Source organism: Piliocolobus tephrosceles, chromosome 8 (genome assembly GCF_002776525.5).
Source record: "Piliocolobus tephrosceles isolate RC106 chromosome 8, ASM277652v3, whole genome shotgun sequence".
Lineage (NCBI taxonomy): Eukaryota > Metazoa > Chordata > Mammalia > Primates > Cercopithecidae > Piliocolobus > Piliocolobus tephrosceles.
Genome location: NC_045441.1, coordinates 36,931,926 through 36,947,255, shown reverse-complemented (window position 1 = coordinate 36,947,255; position 15,330 = coordinate 36,931,926). Strand labels below are relative to the sequence as shown.

At 40.7% G+C, this 15,330-nt stretch overlaps 1 protein-coding gene across 1 annotated transcript in view; it reads right to left on the bottom strand.

Moving 5' to 3' along the window:
* The window catches only part of ABCA13 (ATP binding cassette subfamily A member 13), a 514,497-nt gene that overhangs the window by 143,003 nt on the left and 356,164 nt on the right, over positions 1-15,330 (bottom strand). Inside the window, 3 exon segments of the mRNA XM_023226480.1 lie at positions 3,535-3,650; positions 6,694-6,871; positions 8,355-8,409. Coding sequence (XP_023082248.1) covers positions 3,535-3,650; positions 6,694-6,871; positions 8,355-8,409 — 349 coding nt within the window.

Genomic DNA, 15,330 nt, shown 5'->3' with positions numbered 1-15,330 from the left:
AGAAAAAAATGAAATTGGCTTAGAGAGCATAAATTTTTTTTGTATGAAAATTACAGTGAATTTCAATAATCTCCAGGCTTTTATTAAAATATAATATCATTTTAATGATTTTAAAAATTGCTAGAGATTGACCTACTATTCACAGCATCATGGAATTTATGGGGGAAGAAAATTCCCCTTTTGAAAATCAGCCACTTCCCCATGCTATGTGAATTTCCCAAGACCCCAAACAGGATTCTGTAATCTCATCTTTTGGCACTAAATATACATCAAATGTGTTCTTAAGGTTTCAATTTTTATGTAAGCTAGGCTCTGTTTTCTTTCATTCATTTCAGATGTTACTTCCCTCTTTTGGATGCTAATTATCTCTGACTCTCCCTTTTGTAGTTTAAATAACAAACTGTCCTTGATAGAAAGAAGAAAAACAATAAAACTGCTATTGGGCATATTTGTCTTGTTATCTCTTAAAAGAATCAATTCGTGTATACTATCCCTTATTCTTTGTTTTTTTTTTTTTAATTATTATTATACTTTAAGTTCTAGGGTACATGTGCATAACATGCAGGTTTGTTTCATATGTATACTTGTGTCATGTTGGTGTGCTGCACCCATCAACTCGTCAGCACCCATCAACTCGTCATTTACATCAGGTATAACTCCCAATGCAATCCCTCCCTCCTCTCCCCTCCCCCATAATAGGCTCCGGTGTGTGATGTTCCCCTTCCCGAGTCCAAGTGATCTCATTGTTCAGTTCCCACCTATGAGTGAGAACATGCGGTGTTTGGTTTTCTGTTCTTGCAACATTTTGCTGAGAATGATGGTTTCCAGCTGCATCCATGTCCCTACAAAGGACAAAAACTCATCCTTTTTTATGGCTGCATAGTATTCCATGGTGTACATGTGCCACATTTTCTTAATCTAGTCTGTCACTGATGGACATTTGGGTTGATTCCAAGTCTTTGTTATTGTGAATAGTGCTGCAATGAACATACATGTGCATATGTCTTTATAGCAGCATGATTTATAATCCTTTGGGTACATACCCGGTAATGGGATGGCTGGGTCGTATGGTACTTCTAGTTCTAGATCCTTGAGGAATCGCCATACTGTTTTCCATAATGGTTGAACTAGTTTACAATCCCACTAACAGTGTAAAAGTGTTCCTATTTCTCCACATCCTCTCCAGCACCTGTTGTTTCCTGACTTTTTAAAGATTGCCATTCTAACTGGTGTGAGATGGTATCTCATTGTGGTTTTGATTTGCATTTCTCTGATGGCCAGTGATGACGAGCATTTTTTCATGTGTCTGTTGGCTGTATGCATGTCTTCTTTTGAGAAATGTCTGTTCATATCCTTTGCTCACTTTGTGATGGGGTTGTTTGTTTTTTTCTTGTAAATTTGTTTGAGTTCTTTGTAGATTCTGGATATTAGCCCTTTGTCAGATGAGTAGATTTTCAGATTCCTGCCTTTAAGCAGCCATTAATGCCTGGACTTGCTCTTAGGTTTCAGCTCGGGATTCAGCTTTCCCAAGTTTGCCCTTGGGATCCCTGTACCCACAGATCCTTAGAGGGACAATAGGAGTGAGCCAATTCTGCTATCCTCACCCAGAGATTGCCAGGCACATAGGAGACAGTGGTTCCCCAGACCAGGTATCTCACTGCCCCTCCTGTTACAGTGGGGGATCACCAGTTCCACTGGCTGTGCTCCATGAAGAAAGAGCTACCTTCTAAATCTGCATCCCCATGGATGTCACCTGGTGACATCCTGATTGACTTCCCTTGGGGGCTCTTCTTTCCTGGAATTAGCTGTGACCACAAACACAGTCTGAGTTATCTTTGACATCTTTCCAGTCCCTGCAACCTAAGAGTTCTTAACCAGAAGTGTGTAACCCCTATTGTCTATGATTGTGCTTCAACAGACCTGTGAATCTCCAGAAATTCTTTGAAAAATGTGGTAGTTATGTATGTGAAGAGAATTCTTAGTTTAATTCAAATTCTTTTTTTTAAATGAAGGTATTCAAATTCAAATTCTTAAAGGGTTTCAAAATCAAAACAACATTAATAAAAAATTCTGAAAGCATGTTTTTAAGGCTTTCTAACCATTTCATCTAAGTTTTAACTCAGTTTTTGAGATATACTCTCCTAAAATTCAAAAATAATTTTACAGCAAAGTTTATTTTACTTGAAATAGAGGGAGACATGACAACACTATCCATTCAATTGGATCAATAAACTGAAATCAAACTGTGTTCTTAGAGCTGGGTACACACACATATAGATCTTTATACACAAGTCCGTAAATTTCTTGTTAAATATAATAAACATATGTCTACTATAAGCATGCTTTATAGCAATTACATCTTCTAAAGAGTAAAATAATTCTAAAGAGTAACAATAATGGCTAAAATTAATTTAATGAGTACTTTGTACCAGTCATCGTCCATGATATTTGCATAAACTATTTAATTTAATCTTTATAGCAAAAGATATGAAGTTTTATAGAGAAAAAACTGAGCATTAGACAGAATAATTAGTATTACCAAAGCCACAGAATTGGGGTTAGTGAGTAGTAATATCAATGTTCCCCCAAAAGTTTGTCTGTCTTGTTTCTCTCAATCTCTCTCTCCCTCTCTCTCTTAATCTTTCTCCCTCTATCTCTCTTTCTCTCTCTCTTATCTACATACTTCCATCCATCCACCAATCCACCTACACATTCATCTAGTAATAGTATATATTTGTTTAAGTAAAACTCTGTCTCTAATTAGACATTTTGAATAATTCTAGGCCACTTATATAAATACAAACTGTAAAAATCATTTTATTTGCAATCCTCTTAAATAAAAGCAAGTTGTTTTATCTTTTAAAATAGCCTTGAATTATAATAAATTAGTATGATAATTATTTTTCCTACTAAGTATCTCTTATGGAGTTAGCCTGTATATAAGCATACATGCATGACGCATAAGAAGACAAATATATCCTGATAGCAGGTAGATATAATTTTGAGGGCACTAGCAATGATCCTGACTAGTATACATAAATCAGAAATTCATAAAATGACTTTTCTCCATTTGCTATTTTTTCATCTGAGAAAAAAAGGGATAGAAATTAGACAAAACATTTTCAAACTACTAATATTATAGGAGAGGAGAAAAAGATGCCGGACAGCTTGCTGAGAGAACCTCCACAAATGCAATCTCCCAGCTAACTGGATTATGTATTTGAGCCCCTGATTAATGTCAAAGTGAGAATAATAGAGAATCCATTTCCAGCTGCACAAGTTTGTCAAACAGCTTGAGGGTCTGTCTGAGACAGGGCAGAGCTGTCTTCATCACGACCAGGTCAGCCCTTCCTTCCTCCACAGGGCATTCATCATCCTACTCAGGCTTGTTTGCTCCGTGTCCCTTGCAGAAGCAACATAATTGCTTCAAAAGAGAGGAAATCATGAAGTCGACAGCAGGTTCAAAGCCATCCTGAGGGTTTTCTTTTTCAGAAAACAAACCGTAATTCTGCAGCAGCGTTTCTCATCACATACCCGAAAAGTGACAGCAGGAGGGCCGTGGCTGCCAAGTTCTCGCGGAAAGTAAAAGCTGTTAACCGGAAGGCGACAATAACAGCAACACACAGGCAGACGGAAACCAAGTAAAAGAGCTGAGAAAATAAAAAGAAATAAGGGAGAGCTGTTACATCAGATGGTCATATTTATTATCATCTACTTATCCTGAAGTTTCCTTTCAGCTTCACAAATATATTTCCTATTTTGCACATTAGGAGTTCCGTAGCCATGGAATTAGTCCTGGAAAGTCACTTGTTATAACCTGAGTTGTATCCCCCCAAAATTCATACGTTGAATCCCCAGTATTTCAAGATGTGACTGTATTTGGAGACAGGGCTTTAAACAAGAGATTAAGGTAAAATGAAGTCAATTGGGTGAGCCCTCATCCAACATCACTGGTGTCCCTAGAAGAGATCAGGATGCAGTCACTCACAGAGGGCTGACCACGTGAGGACACAGGGAGAGGATGGCTGTCTACAAGCCAAGGAGAGAAGCCTCAGAAGGAACCAACCCTGCCAACACCTTGATCTCAGACTTCCAGCCTCCAGGACAACGAAAGAACCAAGTTTCCCTGGTGAAGGCACCCAGCCTGTGGTATTTTGTTATCACAGCCTGAGGAGACTACTACTGTCACGCATACCCATCTCCTTTGAGGAGGGTCAAGGAATCCAATCAGCTCTCATGAAACACAGCCTCCTCCCACACACGTAGAACCAAGGACAGACTCCTCACACTACCTCTCTATCCAGCCTCACCTTAAGGTGCTCCCCACAGCCCAACAAGAGCCATGGCTTTCTTTGGCGTCACACACCTGGCTCCTTCTTCTCTTAGAGCCTCAAGCTGCAGAGCTCTTCCTGCATGTCATCCATGGGGAGGGCCCCTTCTTACCTCACAGATCTCAGCTTAAGTTTCACTGTCTTCTTTGACCTCCACATTTCAAGTCATTCTCCATCCTATCGTTCTCTTTCATTCTATCAATAGACTCAGTCATGGGCCAACTGTATCTTGCACATTTATTTATTTGTTTGTTTTCTTGCTTGTTTTCTGCTTCCTCTCATGAGAATCTCTTTGAGGAGAGCAATCTTCTCTGTTTTACGCATGGTTTTATGCCCAACACCGTTTGTGGGGCTGTGATAGAATAACATAGACCAAGTGGCTTATAAACCACACAACTTTATTACTCACAGTTCTGGAGGCTGGAAAGACCAGAATCAAGATGTTGGCAGATTCGGTGTCTGGCGAAGGCTAGTTTCCTGGTTCAGACTGTGATTTCTCACTGTGTTCTCACACAGAGCTCTCTGAGGCCTCTTTTACAAGGGCACTAATCCCATTCAGGAAGGCTCCACCCTCAGAACCTAATTATCTCTCCAAGATCCCACCTCCAAATACCATCACACTGGGATGATCAACATATGAAATTTGGGGGGACATAATCATTTAGTCCATAGCAACCTTGGACACACCTTGATCCACAACAGATCCTCAAAAATATTTATTAAATCAGTGATTGAATAGAATAAGCAGAGAATGATTGGATGAAGATGGAAAACTATCCAAACAAGAAGCAAAGAACCCTCTCTGTCCTTAATCCCCAAGGTCAAACATCACAGAGTAAAGAAAAGTCAGACTGACTGGGAGGCATAAAAAGATAATAAACTAAGGATGCAGAAAGGAAGGAAGATCCTGGGGTTTTGGAGACTTGGAAAGCCCCACGATGTCCTAGAAGCATGGCCCGCTGTGTGTTGTGATTCTCTGTTGCCACACCCTTCTCCCTGTTCTTTGGGAAAGTTGTGGCCCTTAGACACTGTTAAATGACAGATGGAAAAGAGTCAAGTAGCCAGCAGCAGTGTGTAGCGCTGTGAACAAAACTGGACCAGGAAACAGAGGCTGGCACTGAGAAGCCGTCTCTGTACCAACTAGAAGTAAAATCTCACACAAGTCACTTCCACTTACCTGCCTTCAAGTGTCCCTCAGCAAATATAAGGATTTAAAGACCCAGAATTTGTCAATCTTGGTTAAGATTCATAAATCACCTCGAGTACCTAGTAAAACGCAGACCTCCAAGTCCCCCCAGTCCTATTGAATAGAATCTTGAAGGATAGGCCCTTGGGAATCCTTACTGTTACCAAATGTCCCAGGTGATATCTATCATCAGGCAGGTTCAGAGAAACTTCTGATTAAATTAAATGAACTCCTGAAATGTTAGGTAACGTAGGTGGGATCCCTATAAAGCGTACTTTCAAAACAAAACAAAACAAAAATCCAAGTTACACCATCAAAAGGAAATAAATTAGCTAAATTCTAAGCCAGCTCAAAGAAATAAACCTTACAGGAAAGCAACATGTTAGCATGTGGAATTTTGTGCAGGGTGTAGCACAGCTCAGACAGCACCTGGTGCATGGAAGGTGCTCAGTAAATGGTAGCCCTCCAGCCTTCCACTGACTTACATATGATTTTCTGTATCACAAAATGAATCATATGTATGAGGGCAAGGACATCACTTTCCTACAAAATAAAGACATCTCCACCAGATAACAATGACAGTAGATATTGACCACTAAGAACAACTTATCATATAAGATGCATTTTTTTAGTTAAGATAAATGTCCTGAGGAATAGGGAACACCTAGACAAAGCATCCGTTATTGTCCCTAAGGACTAGAGGCACTGATCTGGAGGGTTTCCACTGGGAAACTAACTGAGTGCATTCCAGAAATGCTAGTAATACCTGCCATATCTATTAGGCAACAAGGCACAGGTCTCACAGAAGCGGGTGTTAGGCATGCAGATGAAAGATCATTTCTAGTGATTTGTATCACCTCACCTACTACCCCATTGAAAAAAGCATAGTAAAGGTGATTATTTCCTCATCTCCTCAGGAAGAAACTTTGCATCTTTGTGAAGTTCTAGAATTTCCCAGTTCTCCAGCCTGAAGCTTGTCAGTCTTCCCATTAGGAACCAATTCTCTGGTGATCAGTAAAGGTAACTTAATCTGAAATGCTCTTATCCGTAAGATGACCCCTTTTTGTGGACACTCCAAGGCAGCCAGGGCCCCACGCTCCCCTCCATCCCTCCATACACACACACTATTTAGATCACTATTATGGAAGCACACAGAATCTCATTCCCAAATCATACCATGTCATATAGGAAGTTTGTGAACCAGTACATTCTGTAGCCAAGGCCACTTATGTGCTGCAACCTTTTGGCTCCAATCACTCTGTCCTTCACCACGGAGCTGCCGATGGATGCAGACAGGATGGAGAATCCCAGCACAATGCAGAGAGCCACTCCACACTGACGGATGCTCTCCAGGCTGCGGGCAGAACAGAGCAGCTCTCAGGCGCCAGACGAAGAACACAAGCCTTCTTTGCTAATAACAATCAGCAATGATGACAGCAGTGAAAACTGCTAATTAAAAATTCAGAATCAGCCAGGCATGTTGGCTAAGGGCATGGATTCCCTCATTAAGTCCCCTCAGCCACCTTTTGAGATATGGATGACTAAGCTCAGTTTACAGAAGACATAACTGAGGAGCACAGTTTGAGGGCATTTCAGTCTTCTTGTGTCAAAATCTGCTCTTCACCATTGAGCCTGACTCCCAATTAAGATGAAAGATATCCTCTGAGTAGCATCCGGGTAAGCTGTGACCTTTTCCCACACGGGGACTGCTTTGCAATGCAGTAGCATCTGCCAGAGAGGAGCCTTCACTACAGCTCCACACTGTACTGGCCCATCTCTGAATTTAGTCACATGAAATGCCAAAGAGATTTTGCAATAGATTGAGGTGCTTTGTAATAATATACACTGTACATTTTCTTAGTAATGGTTTTACCTGGAGCACTACTACTTTCACTCAAGTCAATTGCTGCCTCCTCTCAACCCCTTCTTTAGGAACAGTCAGACTACAGATGGTCTTTCAGGAGGCCAACACGATGGAACTCCTCAGCACAAGTCATCTGCTGTGCCATGCCTTCTGCTCCATTGTGGCGCACTCTACAACAGATGTCAGCTAGCCTACTCTTGGAATTCTGGAAGGTGTCAGACACTCTTAAAGCTAGAATCCTGAAAATCATTATGGGAATGTGAGGACAAGCTGCAACCCAACCCATGCTTCCTGCCGGTTCCTGCCAGATTAACAACTTGAGCAGAGAATGCCCATTAAGCAGATTTGCATTCTCCAACTTAATTTGGTTAGGTCATAAAAAGTATTTTTAAATACCTATTTTTATTATTGACTTTTAATTAAAAGTTTGTCAATCATATCATAGAGAAGGGAGATGGGGGAGAAAAAGAGAAGACAGGTGGAAGTGTGCTACCCTTTATGAAGATAGTGAGAACTGACACAGAATTCTGTACCTGAAGAGCTCTGGCCTTATCCCTGCCCGTGTCTCCATCTGGATCTTGAGGAAAATCTTGCATGAGAAATATTCAAGGAGGCATTACTACGCTTACCTACATGAATGCAATGTTTATGATTTTAACCCCAAAAACTCTTTGGAAGTTGTACAGCCACATAAGCTTCTGGTAAATCATTCCCTTAGAATAATTTCTGCTTAGAAGTACAGTTGCATGACATAATCATCTGTTTTAAGCTCAGTCAATGCACCGCCTCTCTTAATAGTCATTTTTCTCACACATTGCAAAGAAATGCTCAAGTCCTGTGGGCATTTCTTACTAACTCTATAAGCCATCTCTTGGGGCAAATACAAAAGAGAGACCAAAATCATCCCTAAGTAACCCACAGATTTTCTTCCATAGTCAGAGTGACACACCCCCTCAGCATTCCATCAACTCACATCTTGTCCTCATTCAGCAAGGCCCCTCCATATGGGTGGCTGTAGAGGGTTATTCCTGTGAAAGACAAATTGAAAAGTAAGCCTTCAGCCTGCTCATGGTGAATCGCGGCTCATCTACATGCTACACAGATTCCCTGTGCCATTACGATGTATCCTGCTTGCTTTGCCCATGCCCCGGCCAATTAGCAGAAAAGAATGGCAAATGGCATTGTGAAATTCAGCAAATGTGTGCTGGGATTTCTGTCATTGATGTTGTTGTCAAACATAACCACTATGACTTGTTCATGCTTCACATGACAGGCACTGTGTTTACAGGTTCTCACATTTTATTGTCTAAGCCTCATAAGTATCCTATAGCCTATGTTTGCAGAGAGGAAACATACTCAGGCTAAGTAACAATATGCAAATAAGACTATTTCATATGTATCAGATCAATATTCACTTCTAGATGAAGCCAGATGTAGATAGATAGAAAACTGAACTGTTCCATTGAACCAGTTTTGGTTTTGGAGTTACTTGTTTTGTTTTGCTTTGCTTGCTTTCTTGGGCTTGTGCATGTGTGTGATGCCAGCAGCCAAAATGAAGAAATTGCCATCAGTTTATCAATTAAAAGGATTTTATTATAAGAGCTGTTTATAATATCACTGAGTGGGATAGTGCTTCCCTAGAGAATTCTAGTCAATATTGTGTTAAGAAGAATTCCATAAATAAAATTGGTTCGTGTTTTCTCTCGGACATTGTGGACTGTGAGAGCAATCAGGTTTCCTTTTCCTAACTGGTTGTGTCAGTGATTGGAGTCAAATATGTGGCTTGTATGTGGAGTCCATTACCAAAGGCACAAATCCTTGCTCCATTTCATTTTGCCAGTTCTAGATTTTGCTTATTTTCCTTTTGGCTCACCTTTAATTTACCTTATCATCTGTATTTTAAGTTATCCTATCACCTGCATTTTAATTTATCTTATCATTGGTATTTTGCATTGCCTTATGACAGCATATTAAATTCTTACTGAAACATCCTGGGGTCTAAGTAAACATTCATAAAAGGTACAGAGTTGGGACAGGCTACAGTGCTCCAAAATTCCAACATTTTTGCCACCAGGCATCTGGACTTCTGTCCCTTTGCCACCTGCTCTTCTCCCTTTTTTTCCTTCCACTGGGGACTCAGCTACACACTAAGGCAAGTTCTGGCTCATAGAAGCAACAACAGTAGGAGCTATTGGTTCAGCAAATCCACCGTACAGTTTTCCAGAATAATTTTTTTGATTATAAATTAATACTGCCCAGATATTCTGGTCCAGGCTCACAGTGTGTGTGCCTGACACCTGCTGCATCATTTGCTGGATCCTGGACTTAACACATTCATCATGAACTGAATTATGGTCTTGATCCCTCATCTGTCTGGACCAGTAACACCCACCAGTCTTTCTCCTATGTGTCTTTCTTTCACCAAGCTTGACTTCTAGCCTACTCCTCATGGGGCCTGCCAGTCCTGTCCTTCCTAGCTAAAATGTTGACTCACAGGCAGCTTCTCACTTCATGTGCAGCCCAATGTCAACCAACCTTGTCAGGGGGTCGGAAAAAGCCAAGTGACATTAGATAGTGTTTATAAAGTATCAGATCCTGCCAAAGTATGGCCCGTGCCCCACTGGTGCTGTCGATGGTGGGAGTATATTTGCAATGTTGTGTGCTCTCCTAGATTCTACATAAGAATGAGAACATTCTAGATTAAGAGGATCCCGAGAAATGTGGTTAGCTGAGTACATGTCTTGGAATTATGTTATTTGAGGAACACAGTAGAATACTGAAATTTTGTAACCTAAATACACACACACACACACACACACACACACCCTGGGGCAAATATCCCCATCATCTTCCCAGTCACCCAGGCTCAGAAAACACTAAGTCCTTCCCATCTCCCTGCTCTTCTTCACCCTACACATCCAAGAAGTTGCTGAGTCCTGTTACTTTCACCTGAACTCCATCCTCGCAGTGCCAGGCCTCACTCACAAACACGTGCATGCCTGCTCAGCTCGCTTCTCTGCACACTCATGAATCCCCTCACCCAGAAAGTCTAGAGAACTTCCAGAAAGAAATAGAAAAATATAGAGCCCATATTCTTTACCTAGACACAGATCTCCTTTACAATCAAATCCAATCTTTGTATTCCCCCCTGCTTCCATTTGAAAAGCTGGATTGTTATCATTTCCCCAAACTCTATGGCTGCAGGCATGCGTCATCATTTCCTTACGCTTCCTGTCCAACCCTGCTGACACCCCACTCCTGCCTTGTGTCTGTCCAACGTTGAATTAAATTTCCTTTGTTTTCAATTATTATTGCTTTCATTTTGTTTGTTTTGTTTCCAGCTTTATTCAGGTATAATTGATAAATAAAAATTGCATACATTTAAGGTGTACAATGTAATGTTTTGATATATGTATACATTACAAAATTATTATCACAATTTTTATCCTGCTGGTGGGAATGTAAATTAGTATAACCATTACGGAAAACAGTATGGGGTGTCTCAAAAAATTAAAAATAGATCTACCATATGCTCCAGCAAACCCATTTCTGGATATATGTCAAAAAATAAAGTAAAATAAAATACTATCTTGAAGGGATATCTGCAGGCCTATGTTCATTGCAGCATTATTCACAATAGCCAAGATATGAAAATAACCTGTGTCCCTTGATAAATGAATGGATACAGAAAATATAAGATAGACAGATATTCATGCACATAATGGAACATTACTCAGCTTCAAAAGAGAAGGAAATCCTGTCTTCGAGACAACATGAATGAACATGAAGGACATTATGTTAAGTGAAATAAGCCAGGCAAAGAAAAACAAACACTGCAAAATCTCATTTATATGTAGAACTTTTAAAAATCAAATTCACAGAAAGGGAGAGCAGAAGGCTGTCACCAGAGGCCAGGGAAAAGAAGCAATGGGGAGATGTTAGTCAAAGGATACAAAATTCCAGACATAAGATAAAGGCTGGGCATGGTAGCTCACACCTGTAATCTCAGCCCTTTGGGAGGCCAAGGAAGGAAGATTGCTTAAGCCCAGGAGTTTGAGGCCAGCCTGGACAACATGGAGATACCCCATTTCTACCAAACAAATTGTTTTACTTATCAGGGCATGGTGGCATGCAATTGCAGTCTCAGCTACTTGAAAGGCTGAGGTAGGAGGACTGCTTGAGCCCAGGAGTTTGAGGTTGCAGTAAACCATGACTGGACCACTGCATTCCAGCCTGGCCAACAGAGTGAGACCTCATCTCTCTCAATAAATAAATACATACATGAGTAAATATATAAATAAGTTCTGCAAACCAAATGTATAGCATGGTAACTATAGTTAATAATGTTTTGCATACTAAAACATTTGCTGAGAAATTAGATCTTAGTTATCCTCACCGTGCACAAAAAAAGGATTAATTAAATTTTCAGGAGTGTGAGAATGGGTAAAAAGGAGGAGAGGAAAATCTCAAACTCTAAGTCCTTTCATACTTGTTAGCAGAAAGAAGGGGTTGGTAGCCAGAAACACACAAAAATTAGCCTGTAGCCATGTGCTGTATGCTGTTTAGGACATTAGATTGTTTGTATAAATTCAGATAGAGCAACTATGTCACATCAGAAATATTATGCCTGTTTACAGAAGCAGTATCTGAAGCACAAATATTTAGGAAATCTTCCTATAGACTAACAGCTGTGACACAGCTGAGATTCAGACCTTGGTCTGCAGACACCACAATCATTTCCCTGCCAGCATATCATACATCTTTCTTCAGCATACATGTCTGGTTTTCCGAAGACTATAGCCATACAGTGGGAAAGATACAAGGCTGGAGGTTGAAGGCCTCTGATCTGTTCATTCTGCAGTGAAAAGCTGCCAAAAGAACACTGCTGTTTCTGTGGGGAGCTCAATAATAAAATGTTAAAATACCAAGGCTGGATCTTTATTTGATCAAGTGGCATAAATACTTTTCCTTACCTTAAACCATGACAGTCATTGCTGAAAGATTAAAAAGAGTGCTCTCATATTTGCCTTCTGTATCCTAGTTTCTCTGTTATGAATTTATTGCCCTTCATTTTAGCACATTTCCTGGATTTGTGTCATTCTTTTAGGGTTTTAATCTAGGAGGCGAGAGTACATCTGGTCTCCCATCTCGCTGATGAAATGATTGACTGCTCCTGTAGTTAGTAATTCCCCAATGTGCCAGATCTTCTACTGGATGTTTTCATAATATATTTTCTCATTCAGTAATCTGATGGTGAAATTGTGTTAAGGAAGCTAGTATACTATGCATAGTTCTTTGTAAGTCAGCTTCAGCATTTTAGAACGGTAAATTATTATAGGAAAATGAAATCCCACCAAGTGGTCTAGCTTGGACAGGCCCTTGTGTTCCAGAAGCAGAAACAGAATCACAGGAATGTAGTGACTTTTCCTAGAGTCTGGAACTTGCTCCTGACACAGGCAGAACCCACGTGTCTGGAGTCCCAGGTCTGTGCCTCTTTCACCAAATCACCTACTAACATACAGAGCACCGATAATCCTGCCTGTACAATGAGCCGCAATGGATCCCAGCGACAGCATAATACAGAAATGAAAACCTCAACTATGTCAGCAGAAAAGAGCAGCTGATAAATTTCACATAATGAACTTCAGGAGAGAGCCCACTGATGGCAGCCATCCTGCCTTCTCTTCCAATTTTTTGCACATAGCTATAATCCTCCATGACCTCTGTCTCCGCCTAGGTCTCAGAAGTAAAAAACCACTGGTGCAAATAGCAGAACTCCCCAAACTACAGTGGCTGCCTCTCCCTTCCTAGGTCCCTTACTCATAAATAATTCAAAGGGGCCACAGATTTTCAATTTGGCACTGGCTTTAGAGTCCTATAATTTACATGATTGTCACAGAGTAAATATTTAAAAACACTTTGTTGAAGAACACAGTGATCTACAGTTCCTCTCACAGGGCCCTCTAGGGAATCCTCATGCCCTTGGAATGGGGCCTTTCTGCTCAGTACTCAGAGCTCCTGGACAATTCCTAAGCACTTTGGGCTTAACATTCCCATGTTTTCACTCTGAAATTAAAAAGTATCTTTCAAAGCTAACACACAGAGAATGAGTTGGCCTTAGACCACAGTGTTTAGGAAAATAATGTCATCAAGTAAGTAGAGAAAACCCTGGACCTGCTGTCAGTCTTGAGTTCACTCTCCACCTCCCTCCACTGGACATTGACCATCACCTTTTGTAAGACAACAGCCTGCCCCTGTCAGGTCAAGGGTTAAAGAATGTTCTGACTTTGGTATGATTTTGGTGGTGAAAACCAGGGCACTGGACAGTAATTGAGTTTCACCAAGGGTCAAATAGAGATTTGATTCCTCTTCCTTCACAGAACTGAGAATTCATTCAACATGCATCTTTTCTCTGCCCATTATGCCACAGCAGTTTGATGGGAGGGACAAGTAGCCCCCCCCTGGGAGAGCACACTGTGGTGGGGGTACTACAGCCCACTCACAGGACTATGTCCTGTATAAGGTCACCTAGGATGTTGGGTGCACCAGGGTGGGAGGAAGTCAGGGAGCTTTCTAAGGAAGGGTAGATTCCAGATGCACAGGATACCTCAGCATAGGGCTGGAGTGCAAGGAAAGTGCAATCCTGCAGGGCTGCCCTGGAGCTTCAGTGGGAAGACTGGAGGGGTGGCAGAGAGGTGCAGGGTGAAACCCATGTAATGTTTTGGTTTAGGAACACTGGGAGAACTTTTCATTTTTATATTGCAATTTAGCTTGTCAATCACTACATTAGATGTTTTCAGAATCATAGTCATTCTTTGAAACCAGCTGCATAGAATTAAACATATATAAAAATCAAGCTTGGCGTAAACCCAGGAGACAGAGCTTGCAGTGAGCTGAGATCCGGCCACTGCACTCCAGCCTGGGTGACAAAGTGAGACTCCATCTCAAAAAAAAAAAAAAAAAAAAAAAAAAATCAAGCTAATATATCTTTAAATTGGTGCTAAAAATATTTCACTCTTATTTTTCAAAAAGGAAGACAGACTTGGAGTATTTAAATAAACAACAGGTACTTTCTCAAAAATAAGAGTAATGAATAAAGAAAGAAGAAACAAGACACAGGTGGAAGCTTACTCTCCTACTTAAGGATCCTTGGTTGTCCTAGAGCCCTGAGCAAAAAGCAGCAGGTAGGAGCAATTGCAACTGCATAGGCTCACCCTCACACTACCCTGCACCTTCCCATGATACCCCTTGTTCTTTAAAATGGTAAAATGTTAGAAAGCAGAGCTCTCTTCATGGATCCAAAGAAAGAGAGGATAGCTATGCCCTGTCTCATAAAGAGGAATCCCACCAGACGTGATGGAGCCTACTGTAAAGGAAGTATAGCCGAGGGTTGGTGAGTGGGTGCAGGTTAGGAAACTGAGGCATAAGCATACTCTACTAACTTATCTGAAGTCAAGCATAATTGGCGCCAGAGTGAGAACTACAACCTTGATTTTCTGGATACCAGTCTAATCAATTTCCTATGAGACTAGGAAAATCATTTATAGTCTTTGATATCCTTGTTATAAAAAACACGTTATTGCAATGGACAATCTCTGTAATTGGGTTGTTGATTTCATTGTACGTTGAGCACTCAGTACTCTAGTTAGATAACAATTGTACTGTAATAGAATCTTGAGACGATGATGTTGGTAAAAGGTACAAGGCTCCTAAGTAAAAGGGGCATAGTTTCAACACTAGAATTGAGTAGAAGAAGCTCACTCAAGTCTTTATGACATTACTTCACAAGTTTTCAGAAATGAAGTTTCAAAATGTGTTCTCAGTGACAGACTGGATTAAGAAAATGTGGCACATATACACCATGGAATACTATGCAGCCATAAAAAAGGATGAGTTTGCGTCCTTTGTAGGGACATGGATGCAGCTGGAAACCATCATTCTTAGCAAAC